General features: G+C 38.5%; 1 protein-coding gene across 2 annotated transcripts in view; it reads left to right on the top strand.

Moving 5' to 3' along the window:
* The window catches only part of SNX29 (sorting nexin 29), a 102,277-nt gene extending 83,614 nt beyond the window's left edge, over positions 1-18,663 (top strand). Inside the window, exons 21-22 of one of the 2 annotated variants that reach the window (XM_021539834.2) lie at positions 12,625-12,659; positions 13,198-13,298. In XM_021539834.2, the coding sequence (XP_021395509.2) occupies positions 12,625-12,643 (19 nt within the window). In that variant the 3' untranslated portion in view covers positions 12,644-12,659; positions 13,198-13,298. Of the gene's footprint in view, positions 1-12,624; positions 12,660-13,197 lie in introns of both variants that reach the window. The other variant, XM_021539833.3, reaches the window with a different exon arrangement.
* Positions 18,664-19,577: the final 914 nt, after the last annotated feature.

Raw genomic sequence — 19,577 nt, 5'->3', positions numbered from 1 at the left:
TGAAAAAGAGTTTTATTTTCTATGTGTTATCCTTCTTTTTCTAGTAAATGGGACTAGGCATGTCTGGACAGTTTATTACCTAGTTATCCTCTCTGTCTGTAACAATTTGCTCCATTATTCTGCTGGAATTGACTTTTTCAGAGGAGGAGAGCACAGAGGAGTTTGCAACTCGATCAATCAATAGCTGAGAATGTGCTAAAATGCTGGGAGTGTGAGCAAGTGCAGATGCCTCTTGTGTTCTTGCTGCCCTTGCTGTATGACATTGTCTACCTTCCAGCATGTGGGACCTTGAACTACCAAAGCTGTGCCTTTTTGTCCCTTTTCAATCAAAGCCCCCAAAATTATTACAGTGTTTTAAAATGGGAACAGAATTTGCATTATAAAAAGCCCACATATAGAATTATATTGCATCCTAATGCTTATTTTGATGTAGCATCCAGGTCATCAAAGAGCACCAGACTGGCCACAAAAAAAAAAAAAAAAAAAAATCCAAGTGAGTATTTTAATTTGGTGTGAAGATAATTTTCTTCTCAGTATAATTTTTTAAGCTGCTGAGCAGCTTAAATTGCCTCTGTAGTGAGTGCATAATGGGACATGTGGATGGTAGGAGCCATTTACTGCATAGCTGTTCAGGACTGGCTCAGGTGCCTCACTGTGTCACATGCATACCCCCAGACACCTCTGATGCAGCTGTATAATGTTCTTTTCACAATAGTTGCCCTTCTTGAGCCAGTTGTCTGGCCTTACCCAACTCTACATGAGTTCCCTGTAATGAATTTGTGATTTTTAAAGCTTACTTTTTGGCCTACTAAATCCTGCAAAACAGTTTGTAATATTTATTCTACAGCTGCACTTAAACTAGCTGATCTATAATTGCTTGTTAAGTTTCTCTTTCTGGAGCTTATTTTAAGAAAATTGCCAGCTTTAGATATTCACAGTCAAATCTCAGCATATGAAGATTGCATAACAGCCAGTTCAGGAGATGTATTTTGGAGAACTTACAGGTAGGGGAAGGGAACCATCTGCAGGTCCCTGACAGAAAACAAGTTTCCAGCAGAAAGTGTTTTGAACACTGTTGATGTGAACATGTTGTTTTGTAAGAAGCCATCTGGTCAGCCAGAGCAATCTGTGTGCGAGTGCAGATGGATCTGGGAGCTGGGATCCAGAGCCCTGAGCTGCCTCTCCTGCTCCTCAGCACAAGGCCCTGGGGACTGCCCCGGGAGGATGTGCTGACCCACTGCACCCAGTGAGCCTGGAGCCCACAGCTGAGCTCTGCGTGGGAATGGCACAGTGCTGGGAGGAGGAGAAGTTCCTCGACTTCCATGCTCCATCCAGCTGAAAGCAGGGTGCTGGTAGGTGTGATGGCAGGAGGGCTCAGGGCAGATGGGATGGTGAGCTTCCCTTATCAATAAGTTCTCATAGCCCACTACTCTTCTAGTGCTGCTTTGTGAAATTAGAATTTGAAATATACAGTGGAAGAGGGAATTATTTAAGTATATGTTCACAGAATGAACAGGAACTGGAAGAAACCAAACAAAATAATACTGTATTTATCATATATATAGTATTTATAATGTATTTAGAAGTTGCATAGCATGCAACTGTGGCACTTCAAGATGTTTTTGAAGCCATACTATTCTCACAAAGAGTGAGGTTATTTCTACTCCTGATTTTCTCTGATGTGTTGAAAGGAACTTAGGGGCTTCTTATTCACTTTAACAGTCTGCATGGCAAAATATATTACTTAAACTATGCTAGTGTGGCCTGGGGGATGTGACCTGCACAAAACCCAGTCTGGAGATTTGTGAGTTTAATTCCCTACTTAGTAAAATCTTACATGGAGTCATGAAACTGATAGACACAGTTTATAACAGATGACTCCTGGTACAAATCAGTTGTGGTAATTCAGAGTGTGTATTAAAGAGACAAACTTTACTTTGACATTTTCAGCTTGAATTCTATTAACAGGGGATGCTTGATAGAGCACAAACCATCAAAAAATCACTTTTCCTGTGCGAGTTTCTAAAATGTGGGAGAATAGAAGAACTCCCAGAGCAGCACATGTGCGTTGGATGTACAAAGGCAGCTCCTCCAGGGAGAACAGGATTTAGGGGGTTTGTTGTTTGGGAAGCAGGGTCTGAGTTCTGTGACCTACCAGGTTGGCTCTGTCTCCTCCTGTTCAGGGCACAGAGCACTGTTCTCTCTTCAGTTCCCAAACACCCTTTGTTGGGCCACCAAACTGCCTTTCTGCTACTCTGTGAAATGGAAAATGGCATTTCCAAGGTTTCTGGTGCAGAAAAACAATGAATGGCCCCTGTAAGTCCCTTCCTGGTGACCATCCCAGGGGGCACTGCTGGTGTTTGCACCCTGCACATCAGACCTTGGTGCACGAGGGGCTGCTTTCCATTCAGCCAAGGGCTTTTGTCATATTGGGTGGTTCTCTGTGACATCTGCAAACACTTTTGGCACAGGATGGCATTTGCAAACAGTTTTGGCATGGTGGATTTCTGTAATGCATTGTCAGAGATATTGCCAGCTGAGCTCTCAGACATGAGTTTATGATGTTTGCTCCAGATCCCCTGAAATGTCAATATATCAGAGCAATTGCCCTTGAGAAATCTGTTATACAGTGGAAAAAAGGGGAATAATTATTCAAAATACACTGTTCTTTAAATCAGAATAACTGTGTGCAAATGTATTCCCATATGTAAATTTTACATAATTGCTTGAATGGCAGAATTAGTAGAATGATTTTTTAAAAAATAATTTGCTAATGAAACAACATGACTTTTTTTCCACTTCATGTAACTGTTAGATTTGGAGTATTGAAAAAAAATTATTCTGTAATGCTTATTTCATTGGGAATAAAACCAAAGATTAAGTTTAATTACTTTTCCACGGTGGAAGAGATTTTGAGGAATGAAAGAGACTATGCTGAGGATGGGAAATAAACTTTATTCCTTTCTCTTAGCATATGAAGCAGTAAGGAATACTCATGAAACTGTGGTTTAGAGCAATCTGTTTATACATCTTATATTGCAGTCTTCCAGTGCTTATTCATGCTCCTTTCTGTGCAGCACTGGCAGTAATGGATAAATGGATGCATGCATTCAAATATGTAAAACAAATAATCTGCATAAGGGAGGTATCTTTGTACTTGTGCATGTACTTGGCTTTAATCCAGACCATAACAAGCTTGTTTATGCCCAACTGCACAGTTTTTCAAAAGGAGGTGGGTTATTTCTTTTCCTTATTTGAACTTGTATTGAAAAATATTGCAGCAGCCATCAGTTTTTCCAGTGAAAACAGCAGGAATTAGCTACAGGCCATCACCAAAATTCAAAACATTTTACAAAAGCTTTGTTCCTTGGTTTTGCTTATCTGCCAGCTGTAAACATAATCCATTCAATTCTGTTGTGTTACAGATCCTATTTTTGTGGTATATTTTAATATGTTTGGTACTTGTGTGGTGAGCAGAATCCATGAACAGTTAGCTGAAATATCCTAGAATAACTTGATGTAATTAGAGGTACTTGTCTATTAATAACAAAAAATTCATAGTATACAGCCTTCCTTCCCTGCCATAGCCCTTCATATCATTAACCAATGGGTATAGAAAGTGATTTTGGCTTTTTGTTTTTTTTTTTTTACTTTAGACTGCTTCAGAGGTCTCCAAATACATCCTCTGTAGATACAAATGAGGCCAAATGTCAGTTCAGAAATGCCAAATGACCTGAACTCTTGAGGTCTGTGCAGAAATAGCAGTGGCAGCATCCTGAGGCAGTCTGGTGTGTGTGCAGAGCAGGGATGGCTCAGAAATGCATGCTCCCTGTTCCAGCCCTGTCCTGCAGGGCCCAGGCACAGCACCCAGCGAGGACTTTGCCAGTTCCCAGCCTCAGTCCAACGTCAGGCTCTGCTGCTCTGGGAGGATGCAGCCACAGCTGGAAGGAGCTGCACATTGCCTAATGCAGATCTGCTTCATTGCTAAACAGGCTGCTTCAGTTCACTCTTGCTCAAATAACCCAATCTTAATCAGACATTCCAGGAAGGATTTTTACTGGGATTGCTGGGGTCACCATCTCCAAGAGCAGGCCAAAGTCATTTTTTTTAAATCTTCATATATTAATTACATGGTGCTCCACAGTTTGATTATGAATAGAAGTATGAAGGTTTATTTTTAGTTTAAAATTGTTAGAAGTGTAACACAATTACACATGATAGTTTAGTAAAACTCATGTGTTAAAAAGAGACCTAATCTTTGGGTCTGAAAGTTAGAAATGTGGGCCTTGCAAACAGCAGAGTCCATTTCTTAGTATTCTGTGTCTATCTGACTTCTGAAATCTAGTTTCTCAAATTTTATTCTTATCCTTAAGAACTCATAAATTAATTCTTTATAAGATATTTAATTTATTAATTTTAATACAGTAAATCATAAACATACATTGAACAGCTCTAAATGTCTGATTCTGTTAGAAATCTTTCAGTAGAAGACTCCTGCATGATAAAAGATAAATCCTAAAGCATCAGCTATTGAGAATAGTCAGGTATGACCAAAGAGAAAGAAAATGGCATTGGTTTGCAGACTGAATATTTTATCATATTTTTACCGTTAGTTGCTACAGCTGAGTCAAAATGCATCTAAATCCTGAAGACTTCAAGAAAATCCAGTGCCCAGCATTGCTGAGCACAGGGCAGGGATAAGATGAAAAAGGTTCCTGCCTGCCTGTGGAGCTGCCACTGCACTCAGGTTCCTGTGCCACCTGGGCAGGGCACAAGCAGCTCTGTGCAGCAGCACTGCAGGGAGCTGCAGGCACACACCTCCCTCCCCTCCTGGCTGCTGGGGCTGCTCTCCTGCTGGCACAGCAGAGCTACCCCGACAGAGGTGAAATTCTGCACCAGCTCACAGCCTGGTTCTGGGCATGTGCACCTGTCATACCCACCAGTGACACAGGTGCTTCACTGGGCTTCTAAACCAGGGAAAGGGAGTCACTGCTTAGCTCAAAATTTACTGGGAGCCAGAAGATGTCCTCTGTCAAAGCCGACTGTTCTTCCTAACAGCAAAATCTTCATCTGGCCAAAGCCACAAAACTCAAAGAAACAAGATGAGGATTTCACAGGTAAATAAGGAAAGTGCCTGTCTTGGCATCCTGTGGTCCTTTGATAGCTTCCTTCTGGGACAAAACCCAGCTGGCCTCCAGAAGCAGATTCTCTGGGCAGCAGCAGCCATTTCCAGGCTTCTCCAGGAGCTGGAATGAGGAGCTTCAGCAGCTCCCAGCTGCCAGGAATGTCACTCCAGCCCTGCAGCTACACTGCAGTGGCTGCCAGCAGTGGGACAGCCACGGCTGCTCACTGGTGTCCTAAATTGATTCCTCGCTAATATTCTGGCAAATATTATTGCAAATCTGATTTATTTTTATTTTGAACTCGTTGGCAAAGTTCTGAGTTATAGAGGGAACAAGATGATACACTTTCTAAAGGCTCTGAATCTAATGATACCTGGAGACCTGACCCCATATTTCAGGAGCTCCTAGCCAGCAATGCACTGTGCATTGAACTCCCACTGGAGTCAGTAGCAAATTTTGCTGCCTGTTAACCTAATTTGGAGTCATAATGAAAAAAAAAAAGGATGAGCTGCATTTATCACAGACATTTTCATTTTACAGAGAAAATAATTATTATATGTTTAAACAGAAAATGTGATTTTGGTTCCTAATTATTGTGGTTGTCTTTTTGCTGGCCAGCCTGATGCTTGTTTAGTTTCTGTCTAATCCATCAGGATTGTTGCATCCCAAGCTGGCTCCTGTAGTCATTTACTAGGCAATGTCATTCTTCCATGAGCTTCCTTTTCTGTGTTGGATTAAATGTAAACATTAGTCCCTGTCTTCATTACCAAGAACAAAGTCAGCATTTCCCTTGTTATTCTGTTGATGGTACTCATTTATTTACATATTTCCCCATCTTGATTACTTTTGTTTATTTAGAGTGTACAGATCTAATTCCACTCTACCAAGTCTCAACCCTGTGATTATGTTGCCAGGTGCAGATGTACTATTTTCTGTGGGCTTATCCAACTCGGTGGAAATTTCTTTTTTGTCTTAAGAAAACTAAATAATGGGCTAAAATGAAGAATAATTTAAATGCTCCCAGGGGTTGAGATTATGGCCTATATTTTTGAGGTTTTTAGGGCATGGATCACTATTAGTATCAAGCTTATGGGTGGAATGCAATAATATGCCCTTAGTATTTAAAAAATAAAACCCAGAAAGAGTGATTGCTGTAGTGTTCTTCATGTTACTGTTGTCACCATATTTTCCAGGAAAGTTATGATTATGATTCCTGGAGCAGTTTCTAAGTTTGTTAATTTTTTTTTTTTTTTATAGTCATAGCTGTTATTTTTAACATGACATTGATTCAAATCTGGATGTGTCCCTGTGAGTGGTCACATCAGCTCTCTCCTGCCTTTGCACATGTAAATATCATGTGTAATCTTCATGAGAGATGAAGATACTTCAGAGAAGCAGCTGATACCTCTTAACTTGATGGAGCAATTAAAACTGAAGCACTTCCTTGGAAGATCAAAACAACATGTTTTGATCACAACTTTTCTCTATCGTTCCATTTGCTTCCATGGTAATTTTAAAAGAAGGGGCTTGTCCTTAAAAATACAAGAATGATTGTAATTGTGCAGGTTTTTATGATGGGCAGTTTACTGGCAAAACCCAAGCAAAGAGCTCATGATTCCTTTGGAGACAGTTTAAACTCACTGAAAGCTGCCCCTGCCAGTGCTTTGGGGCAGATATTCCTGCCTGGCTGAATTTGAATCAAAGACGAGTCAGGGAGAGTGGAGGGGACAGAGCCCCTCAGCAGGGACACAGCTGCCTCCACCAGGGCCATGGCCCAGCTCAGAGCTGCAGCACCAGGAGCTGTTTGCTCCATGGAAAAGCAGGAGACTGCTGCTCTTCCCAGCTGCTGGAATTAGGGGGTGTTGAAGGCTGGAAGTCTGATGTGGTAAAGTAAGGCAGGAATATGCACCAAGGTTTTTACTGCCATTAGTCTCAGTACATTAGTGAACTCAGGATCAGGTAAATGATAGGGATGAACAGATAAGAAGAAATATTTTAAGCTTTCATGTTTTTTCCTCTTTGTGATACTGTCAAAATTAAGCAAATTGGAGGAGATGATAAACTTTTTCTTCCCCCCAGTGCTTGACATGGAACATGATTAATTATTTGCATTTTGTGTGCTGTGTAAGCCAGATGTGGAGAGCTCAGGGGTGTTAATACTTAACTCCTTTTACTGGCTTCATGTGTCCTGATGTCTGAGAAAGCATTTGCTGTAAACTTTGTTTTTATGCTCAATGCCTATTTTATTGATTATATGCTGTTTAAATGCTAATTTGGTAATTAAATTTGTCTGCCCTCCATGTCAAAGCTATTGTGTGCAAACAGTTTGTGAGTATGGAGGAGGAAGTGCCAGGCTGGTCGCTGCTGCCTCAGCACATGGAAATTGCTACTTGCCAAGCAAAAGTTTTTGTTTATTTTCATGTATATGATGCATTGTGAATCCTAATGCATGTCCTCAGTTTCCCCAATATTTTCAATAACAATGTATTCTAGCTCTCTGTGCTTTCCTTAAAGATAATTATTTACTAGCAGGAAAACCCAAATCCAGGAACTGACACTGCTCTTCTGAAAGCAAATCTGACCTTTTGTTGTTATATAAACAGCCTTGGATCACATTCTTCTTCTAAACCATGTTCATGAAATCCCCTCTCGCTGAGTGTGGTGGATGTGCTGCTCACACAGAGTCACCCCTGACAGGAGGAGAATGAGTAGAGCTGAATGTTGGTGATGGAAATGGATGGAACGGCCAAACTTCCTGCCTTTCAGCTGAGCACAGGAATACAAAAACCAAATATATATAATTATAAATACATGTAAATATGTGTGTAGTGGTCTCTGTCTTCCTAGTTAGCTGGGCAGGGATCATTTGCCAGAGCACAGTATTCATGCATTCCCTTATTCTGTGTGGGGCATCACAAAACATGGAGAGTAACCATTTCCAAATGCAGGGGTCATTGCAGTGGATAGCACAAGTGGAAATTAGAGTATTAAGTAGAAGTATTGCTTAGTTGGAAACTGATGAAAGGTCACCTTTGCAAGGTTCTGAGCCTCTCCTGAGTGGAAGAGTGTATAACACAGATATTATTCAGTTATAGGACTATTAGATACAATAACCATCTTGTTATACCAACTTCAAAATGAAGTTAGTGGGGAAAAATGTTGTATAATCAGCATTATGTACAGTGTCATGGTTTACAGACAAATTCAAATAGCAGTGAAGATGTTGATGAAGAAAGTCTTCATGCTGTTATGGAAACTGCATTGTAGCATGTGAATGTTCAAGTCAGGGTAATTTGAATTGTAACAAATGGAAACATGATTATGTGTCATTATTTCACTGCAGGAAGAGATCAAATACGTCATGAGTGTAGAAGTGTGTATGTGGAAGTAGAAGGAGCTGTACATTAACCAAATGGTTGGACAGATTATTAGAATTAATGCTTTTCATTTCTTGAAATTTCATTTCAGATCTAATCTTGATGGGAAATCATTAATCAGTTTGTAACCTGACAACTTTGCTCTAATAGCATCTCCAGGATTTTCAGTGTTGAAGTGTGCTATAGAGGGATTCTTTCTTTCTATAACTTCTGTTAATAACTGACTCTTTAAACATCCAAATCAGATATTTGTATTAATAAATGAAGATCACAGTTTCTCATTAATAATTATACTTGATTTCTACAAACTTGGAGCAGTGGCAGGAAATATGTCTCCAATTATTTTTACACTTCACCAACTGGAAACTAGGGTTTTACCCAGTTGACTGCAAAGCAGGAGTTAATACAGTATGTGAAGTGATTTGGTGAATTCAGAATCTTTATTAACAATGCCACTAAACAGGTGTCTTACCTGATTTTAATTGGCAGAAGGTGCTGAGATACATTGCATTGTCAAGTCAGAATTAGTTCTCAATTGTCTAATAAGGACCTCCTGATATGGGTGCAGCTTAACAGGACCTTTCTGAGGAGCTGCCTGCCTGAGCACCACATTAAGTGTTGAGGTTATTACCAGAATTAATTATTATAATGACTAACAAAGAATTAATAGCACAAGAAGCTGGCAAAAGTCACCAAATTCACTTGGCAGTGAATGCCTCTTTTCATGAGGTGTGTTTAACATAACTCAAGTAAAACTAGAATTATTAATGTCTCCAGAGAGGCATTTACGTGTGAGATAGATCTATAGATAGATACACGAAATGCCTGATCCTGAGCTTTGCTACACTCCCAAGATGTGCTTATTCTGTTCTCTGATCTCTGGCTGATACAAAAGTATTTCCAGTTGCAGATATGTTATACTATTTTTATCAGAAACTTCTCTCTCTAATTTTATCCTGAAGAATAGGCATTGAGATGGGAAATAAATTTCTTCATGTAAATGCTCACAATATCAGCAAAGAGAATACTGCAGTTCCATGTACTGAGTATGTAAAGAAAACCTCACAAAATACAGTTTGCATTTGGATACAGAGAGAGCAATAAATCAAAGGTGTGAATAAACCAGCAGCTGATGAAAAGGACCGGTTATTTTAAGCTATTTTCTATAGATGCACCTCAGGCAGAACTTGACACCGAGACAAAATCAATGAAACTGAATCGTTTGCCAAACAAACGCTGGGCAGATCAATCAGGAATGCTTAAAAGCTAAACAATGACCCGGTGGGAAGGAGGAATTGATTGCCTCAGCAGGTTGCTTTTTTCTTCAGAATGGGCCAAGGTGAGAATGTAGAAAAGAACTTGAGCCTTTAATAGGTGGACATTCCACTGCTGAACAGGGCAGTGCCTGGCAAGCCTCTCTGCCTGCTAAGGCTTCTGTGGCTCAGAAGGAACAGCATGAAAAGCAGAATGTTTTATTCAAGCCAAACGGGTGTAGCTGGAGCAGGTGTAAGCTTAGATGAATTGCAGATTTACCTCAGGGACTTGGGGGAATCGGGCTGGGAGAGTTACTGCAGCATAGCTACTCCCTGGTTTAGATTTAGGTATTTTAAATTTGTATTTTAATCTGAGTAAAACAATCGACTAGAGCTGGATCCTAACTCAGCACCCCCAAACTAACCTAGGGACTAGTTATACTGAGTGTGACAAACGAGGGTTTGCAAATGTAGGTAATGGCTTATTCTTTCTTCTTCATCCTTAAAACTGGGTGGCAAAAAGATTTGTCTCAATTCTGTCTTCATGTGCATTTGCCAGAAATACAGACAGAATCATTTTAAGGTCTTTATGTCTCTGCTCAAGAGTTCATGGAATATTTGACCAGTTGAACTGTCAATACATTTAGAAAGTGTCTTGTTTAGTACCAGAGACTGTATAGGTGTCATTCGACCTCTATGCCAGAACTAAATGATTAAGTCTAATCACAGGAGGCAGAAGAGAGGGGAGATGACTCTTTTTCTCCTACTTGCGTCCCATGTGTTTTGGGTTGGTCATTTTGGCAAGAGCCAGAGCTGAAGCAGGCAAGTGAGATGGGCAGTTCTCCCATCAGGTTTGGAAGAAGGGAGGATGAAAAGGGGGCTGAAAGACTCTTAAATTTATGACTCTTTTTTAATACTTGAAACTTTTCCCACGTAGAACATCTGTTTCCATGGAAGTTGATCAATTCAATTTCAGTTCCATTTTTTTTTCATGCTGGATGCATGAAGATGTAATTCCTCAGATATACATTGATTTCTGTAAACCGACATTAGATAATGATGTGTCTTAGATTGTCATTATAAAAATTAGCTAAGACATTTAAGATAAATTAATCTCTAATTTAGTTATTATATGTATCATGTTGTGGAGTAGCATCATTTAAATTAGCCGAATTACTTGCCATTTCTGTCCTTTGCTCACAGACATTGGTGTTCATGTAATTACCCTAAATGACCTGATTACCTCAGCCCTGCCAGACTGAAATTAATTAATCTCTCTTCATTTTAGGGGAACTCCTTCTGCCCCTTTTGCCCTTTTCCCTCTGAATAGCTCTGCTCCATTGGGCTGGCACTGATGTCGTTTTGGGGACATGCCAGCAGGAGGAGCTTGTGCATTAAAATGCGCTTTCCATAAAGCAACACAAATTACAGTAATTGCACTCCACTCGTGCTCTCTGGTGCAAGGTAAAGCCCCTTGTACCTGCCAAGGATCCCCGTGTGCCTCAGACAGCCAAAGCTCTGTCAGCAGTGCCCGTCGTGCTGGGGAATTAACCCAGTTTAGATTGAGGAAAGCCCAAGGAGGTGAACATTTAATTTTATTCCATTATATGTTTGATATTTCAATTATTTTACGTTTACATGTTCTGAAAAATACATATCTTAAAACAATCACAACCCTCTGAAGTCAATGTCACATGCTCTCTTTTACAAGCATTACAGTATCAACACTGCATTGCTCAATTTTATAAATAGTATAAAAATTATGAGTAATAATATTCATGTTACTAAAAGAGATCCATGGTAATGAGCACAGCTGAAATTGGATTCACATGATCAGAATTCTCTACAGCAACTTAGATAGCATTGCTGAGTTTCAGAGGAAGAAATCGTAGGGCCACAGCTGGAAGTCCAATTATCCTTGGCTACCAAGAATTAATAACATAGGCTAAATTAATTTTTAGGCTTTTTACTTTAGTGACAAGGAAAATAAGGAATTAAAGATCTAACTTATTAATCTGGTTATTGAAGAAGAGGAGGATGTATGCCACAGGTATTTTATGCATTTTTTCACACAAAGAACTTCTTAGTTACCTTGGAAGACTAAATACTATAATAAGAATGTGGTGAATCTTGATTCAGGAAAATCCTTTATTATTTTAACTAAAGCTTTTTCAGAATTTTCTGCTTAGAAATTTAGACCAGTTAAATACTCTGCCATTAAAAAAACCCACAAAACTTTATTTTCTGTTGTTTAGCATCTGAACTGAACATGACTTTTCCATTCTGTTTTTTTTTCTCTTCCCTTTGTGGGTGCAGCTGTGTGTGCACTGTAGTTCTGAAGCCAGTGGCAGGGCAGCACAGCTGCCCTTCCTTGCAGAAGTGCTCTGCTGCCTGCAAGTGAATTTTCCAGTCAAGCCCAGGACTTGTTAAAGGCTTTTGCTTTGCTGACATCTCTCCCATGTGGGTGCCCCAAATGCCTCAGTGGGGCCTGAGCGTGCCTGTGGCTCTGGCAGGGGGACTGACCTGTGTGTGAGAAAGGCCACTCTGCAGGAAAAGAAACTGCACAGAGAACTTTGGGGGTTGTTATAAAATATATCTGTGTTTGTTTAATGTGGTCAGAAGTGCAGATGAGCGACTTATCCTTTCTGGACTTGTTAACACATTCTGAAGATAGATATTATAAATTTGGGGTTTTTCACTTAGGAAAATAAGCTTGGCTTTGTGTGCTGTGTAATTGTATTGCTTAGCTGAGTTGCTAAATGCAAAACTTAGTTTTATTTATTTATCTGTGTGTAAGCAGTTTAATTAAAAAAACATGTGGAGTCCTGTAAAAGAATGGCAAAAGTACAATGCTATCCCTTTATACTGTAGTTTTCCGAGGAGTCTATAGCCTGAATATCACCTAGGTAAGCTGGAATTTTCTGTTACTGCTTGTTTTTGAACTTAATGTACTTCCCAGAGTCTTTTGCAAAAGGCTCATTCATGTAAGACTGTAGTCTGTTGTGGGTCAGGAGACACTGAAGAATTCAGGGATGTATTACCAGTGTACTTCATCATGTAATGATACATCCATCCATGATTAGAGGATTGTCAATTGAGCATCATCCAAGCTCGTCTATTTTGCTTGTACTTTTATCACTTCAAAATGCTTTTCCCACCATTTTTGATCTGCAACTCATAGAGATCCGCTTTTATCCTGTAACTTGCAATCTTCCATAAAGTATTGAAAGTTCTACTAGTTCTCATTCCTGAAAGAGCCCATTTTGTAATTCACACTTGAGACACCAGTAGAAAGAATGCAATTCCGTGATGTTGAAGATGTGTGCTGTACTTCGCAGTCATGTGCCAGGCTCTCATAACATCTGCTTTTTTCATGTTGGAAATAACTACACAACAATTTACATGTAACATCAATGAGCTGTTCTGTGTTTTTTGTCTCCCTAGTGATATCCCACCCTCTGGAGAGCCAGTGAGCAAAAGCAGTCGCTCGAAAGTGAGCACCCGCTTCCCCAAACTGTCCCGCAGCCACCCCCGGGAGCCCCGGAGCCTGGAGCCTCAGAGCGGTGACCTCTGACCCTTCTCCTCAGTTCTCACCTTGGCCAGCATCTCCTTTAAGTTGTTCTGTGATTCCTTCCTAGCCTATAGTTATAATTTAAGCTTCTGAAGAGACTACAGCTGCATCAACTTAAATCCTGAAAAGAGACGTTCATTACCAAGGGTCATATCCTGATTGACTACTTTGGAAGGCAGTAATCACTGTCTCAAAAGAATACCAGGGCTCTTCAGGAGAGCTCTGCAAACTGATGGCCATTTCCTTTGTTTTGTAAAGCTGCACTGCACAAATTCTCCTTTGTTCCTCTAAGTCCTTCTGTCACAATGAATTCCTTGTTTGTATTATGTTGTCCCTTTTCCATGCAGTTTTCTGTTCCAGAGAGACATGGGCTTCATGGCAAGACAATTTTTTTTCTCCTTAGAAGAACCCTTATGATTATCACTACTCAGTATGTCAGAAGGATGTGCTTAAAAGAACCTTACTAATTTATTACCTTTTGTAAATAGAAAGACTGGGTTGTTTTGGTTTTTTTATTGTAAACCTCTGACACACAAAGATTTTTAAAAAACTTCACAATGTAGATGATGACAAAAACATTACACGTTGAAAAATAGCTTTTGTACATTTCTAGATAGATATTCTCAATAGCATTCATCTGTAGGAAGTAATTCTTTAAAATCAGAGAATGTAATTATTTTTAGTGAAATTTCAGTCTTGCTGTAAGGCAGGTGCAATATTATTCACTTCTACAAACCACCACAAGGATACACAAAATTAGCATGGTACAAAACAGTGCTTTTAAGTCTTGGATTATATTTTGTTATTAATTTGTTGCTTATGTTACAGAATAGTCCATCATTAACAGGGCGGGGTGCAATTCTTAATCTGATTTTGTAATACCCTTCACATGGTGATACTTAAAAATTGCCTGTAATGAAAGTGCCTGTTACCCATCACCTCTTATTGAAAAGTAATTTGTAATGCTACTACTGTGAGAGTAACTAAAAAATTGACAAGAATTGTTACAAGTGATGGAAGTCCTGACATGGATTAACTGGAATCCAGTTCAGTATCCATTAGCTGCACTGCCATAGGCAGTTAATTATGTTTTAGCTATCTTCTTCTCTTCATTAAGTTTAAGCAGTTTGTGTTCAAATTTTCTATCAATTGTGTTCTGGTTTTCCTTTATGTAAGAACATCTTTCCTCTCAGAAGTTTTTTAGGATAACGTTACTTAAATTGATGTATCTCGTCATTTTATTATCCATTCATTATATTAAATTTTCACATCTTACATTATTCTCCAGGAAAAAACAAGCTGATGATTAAGAACTGATTTTGTACCTCAGTGCTTTACTAAAGTTCCAGCAAACTGGAACTTGTGTTCTGCAGTGCTGTGAGCAGTGAGTGCTGTTCAGGCAGGTCAGGGGTCAGTTGTTTTCAGTGGCACCTCTCAGGTGAGAAAGGCTTTGTTACCCACAGTGAGCCCCACGTGCTGGATTCCCACCACTGAAATATGGAGCTTTCAGATTGCACTCAACAGCAAAATGTGGCAGAGAGGAGTGGGATTCACTCACCAGGTCAGAAATTTCAGTAGGTGAAATACCACAAAGTAAAATCACATCACAGAATTGAAACAATATTTCCCAGTCAGTAAGAAATGTCAGTTACCACACAGACAAAGAGAAAAACCCAAAGGCCAGCCTGGAAGCTCACAGCTGTGTGTTCATTAACAAATTAATTACTGTCAGTGTTTTGCATTAGTTACAGTGGGACACTCGCTTAAGAAGAAAGGAAAGTGAGTAGATTGGCAGTGAAGTAGCTTCTCCAAACTCTTCAGCCTGATGCACTGCTGATGATTTAACTTGTCTTTGTTGGAAAGAGAAGCAGCTATAATGACGGTCCCACTTTGAAACAATTTTGACTCATTTTTCAGAAAGTGGAGACTTGGTTAGTAGAAATATGGCACATATACTAACACTGAATTGCAAGTAAATTTGAACGAAAATACTGTGTGGAAACCTTTGTGATGTATGTTACATGAAGCTGTATTCATTTTCAAGAAATAATTCACAGATTCAAGTACTTATTCAGCAAACTGCAAATGGTAAGAAATTTCATTTACTGCAGATTGAATTTCTTTTTAGTTGTTTAAAAGGACTTTTTTGTATCTGCATTTGGCTCTTAAAATTATTTCATTGCTGATTATCTTGCTTCTTGTAATTTTTAAAGTATGCATGTAGATCACATAAAGATACTAAACTTGTTTACCATGTACAAATTGCTCTTTGTTAACTTTAGCTGAATTGTGTTTCAGCTGCTAAGATAATAGTGTGCAAACAATGTTCACTTGGTGATACAAGATACCATAATGGGTGCATTACTAATCCTTTTAAAAGCTCTGCTAAAATCCCAGGAAATAATCAAATGAAAGCCTTTCTTCACAAGTGGGCATTCCCACTTTGTACCCCTGGTTATGTTGAAGACTACAGAGGAACCTACATGAGTGCCAGTAGCTGCCTAATGACAGGAATGCCCAAATTTTTACCACCTCAAGACATTCTGAAAGGCCCTGTCTTAGAATCCTGTATATTTGTTACAAATCCCACTTCTGTTCATTGACCAGAAACAGCAAAGAATCTTGAAGAAGGCTGACCAGTTGATATTAAGAATTCCAAGTAGGTACATGATTCATCTGAAATACCTGTAACAATGATTCTGCCAGTGGAATGATTTTGTCAGTTTATCCTGTTCACCCAATTCCATGCAGTTACAATTTTTGTACAGTTTTAAACTTTCCTTGGCTGACTCACCGCTCTTAAACCCCTGTCTGTGCTCAGTGGGCGGCTCACAATGAGCTGGCGGGTTCATTACTAATGAATTATTAATTAATGCGTTACTGACCCTTCCTGCTGGCACCAGTGGCCATTGCTGCAATCCCAGAATGAGGGCTCAGGAAGGCTGGGCCCTGGAGCTATTCCTAGCTGGTAGAACCAGCCTAGAGCAATTTGTGGTCTTATTAGCATTTCATTCCTGCTTTGTCTTTAGATCCAGGGCTTCTCCTCTGCATCCTTTAGTGACTGTTCAAAATAAACTGTAAAAAAGTGGCACAGCTTCTACTGCAATGCTGCTCTCCAGTCACCTCCACCATGAACCCTTCCCTAAGAAACGCAGAGCAGGCAGAGCTCTTCCAGCTTTTGCAGATGTCTCCATCAGCATTCACAGACTGACTGTGGTTTTTCAGAATGTCATTTATTTAGAGATTCTCTCATTTATTATAGAGAAGGCAATGTGTCGACTTGGCTTTTGCAAATTAAATCAAAGTTCTCAATAATAGTAATAGTAATAAATCTCCAAGGTTTCTATGAGGCAGGATATTGACATAGCTATAAAGGCTTAAATTGATATGTCCATTAAGTCACATATTCTTAGGAAGATAATAATTTCAAAGCCAGTCTTTTTAATGGAATATATTGTTGATGTGATTGTTGTAATCAAATTATGCTACCTTACAGAATCTACTGCAAGTCATAAACCATCATGATTGAATTAATACAAGCATTTAGAGAAAGAACAGAATGGTATTAAAGATTACTGGTTCAAAATTGTGACCTATTGCTAAGGTGGAGTGTTTCTTTGTAACAGTCATGTTTTATTGTACAGAATAATATCTACATGGTAGCTGTCAAATTAATTAATACAAACCCACTAACAATGGGGTTGACTGACTCAGAGCAGCAAGCTAATAATAAATGAGACTTGGTGAATCCCCAGTGAACTAATGATGCTTCTGCCAGGACATATTAATGATTAAGGACCTGGTATTTTGTTACCAGAATCAGTAATTGGTGCTTTCTGATATTGATGTCATTATTTTTCCTTCAAAGAATGCAGGGATCTCAGTTCTGCTAGAAGCTTTGTGCCATTTCAGAGGTTCAAACCCCCTACCCCAAAACATTTTTCATCCAATGCCGTGGAATTTTGGGAACAGATAATATATACCTGTGGATAGAAATACAGTTACCTGCTTGAAAATACAATGAGAAACCTATGGAACAGCCTGTTTAAAAGGAAAAAGAAAAAAAACTTTTTGACAAGTCCTGCTGCTATACACCCTTGTAAATCTTGGAAGCAGCCTGGGGCTCCTCCAGCTGGAACTCTAGGATATATGAAAAGAAACCTGTTCCACACTCAAACATATTTTTCTCCTTGGAAACAACAGCAATGCTTCTGAATTGGATCTTGAGTCACTTCTGGAAAAGCGATTAAACAATTCAAGAAAGTAAAGGATTTCTCCCTTCATTTTCTATAGGTTAGGGCATTTCAGTCAGCACCCTGAATCACATGGAATATTAACTTGATTATTATTTTGGAAGTTTGGTAGTTTCATAGCATTCTGTATTGAAAGAAACACTTTACTATAGGAAAATATCTATATGAAATGTATTTTAAAATATCGATTAACCTGCTTTGTGTTTCACGTTTTAAATGGAAGATAAACCACTTGTTCTACAGTGGTGTAATACTGTACGTTTCATTTATTTCTCACTCTACACTAACTGTACTTTTATGATCCAGTTATAGAGAACTTAGATTATTTATAAATTCCTTCTACAAAAATCATGAGGGCATATTTCTAATCAATATTGATGGCTTAGTTTTTCGTTCATAATGGCATGAATTCTAGACAACAGCACTGCAATGTTTAGAAAGGAATGGCTTTTCCAAATTTAAAAATTGCTGCAAATAAGAAGACTTAAAAAAAAAAATGTTTTTTATCACACCAAACCAGATTTCATTGTCCTTCCCTGTAGGGGAATGAGTTCCTTAACAAGATTTCAGAAACCATCTCCATGCCATGACAGTAGTTAAACTGTGAGAAGTGGGTTTTTTTATTAATCATTTAGGACACTAAACATTATAAAAATGTAAGTATGGTTGAAAATACAGTTCTGAAGGCTGTGCTTTACCTTCTTAGTTAGCAGTGAGATGAAGAACTCAGTGTTTTGGATGTGGGACCAAACCTGTTGGCAACTGAAGAAGCTGAATTTCCTTCTTGAGTTAGGGGAGGGATTTTTTTTGTTGTTACTATTAAACTGTAGAAAAGATATTATTAATTAAGCATATATATGTACAATAGTCACATAAGTATTAATAAACTGTAATATTATTTTAACTTGCTATGCTAATGTTTACATAATAAATTTTTTAAGCAAATGTATATATATATACAATTTTCTAAATACTTTCTTGGTTTTTTTTTTTTTTTTTTTTTTTTAATATCCTGTGGTAATTTTATTGTAACCAGGTTAAAATATGCTACTTTACCAAGAAGAAAATAAAAAAGAACATCTTTTCTTTGGCGTGTTTCTACATTCTATTTGTTCTATTCAGCTATTTTGTAATTGCTTCTTTGATTTATGTTCATTTTTTCAATGTGTTTCTAGAACGATGTATGTGCATAACAGACTTTGTTAAAATCTTATTTCTTTACATGAGAAGTAGTATTTCTTGAAAGTCACCTCAAACATTTCAGTTTATAATCACATTAGATAAATCATTCAAACAGGAAGGCAAACAATGCCTGGAAATGCCACTACATTTGTGGGGTTTGGCTTTTTTACATTCAGAGTCCATATCTGAATGTTTTATTTCCTTTTATTGCACTATGATACACTTGGCAATTCATATCCAGTTCATCACTGTGTCATAACTGGCACTTTCATATCCAGGTCAAAACTGGATGCTTCCATATCTTGTGAAAAAGGAAGTTTTAGAAAGGAAGCATTATATGCATTTAATCAGTTTCCACCAGTCAAAGTTTAATAAAAATAAAGTGTTGGTAGATTCCTCATACTCACAGAATAACCTGCTAGTTAATTCATTTACAATTCTTCAAGCCACTGCCATTCTAGAATGATCTAATTAGTTGAACAGTTCATGTTAAAAAAAGACAGACACTTATTGTAAAATTCAGAGTGATGTTTATCTCCATCTTTTAAAACCTGTAGCTGGTTATGTGTCATTATGGAAATTAGATGACAGCACTTTTCTTTTAATTAGTCTTGTCAGTCCTTAGGATTTTGTTTTTACTTTTCATACCTCAGTTACTTAAGATCATAAAGCAAAATTATGTTATAAACTTTAAATTAATAGTTTCAGGCAAAGTTGTTTTTTTTTTTTTCTTTTCTGTCTGCTTGAGGTACTAGAACACAAATAGTCCCAGGCTGTGGGACTGGATGGACTCGAGATCTCCCTGTACCAGGGGTGGA

This window comes from Lonchura striata, chromosome 16 (assembly GCF_046129695.1).
Source record: "Lonchura striata isolate bLonStr1 chromosome 16, bLonStr1.mat, whole genome shotgun sequence".
Classification (NCBI taxonomy): domain Eukaryota; kingdom Metazoa; phylum Chordata; class Aves; order Passeriformes; family Estrildidae; genus Lonchura; species Lonchura striata.
The sequence above is the reverse complement of the archived record's forward strand: the minus strand, read 5'-3'. Positions and strand labels throughout refer to the sequence as shown.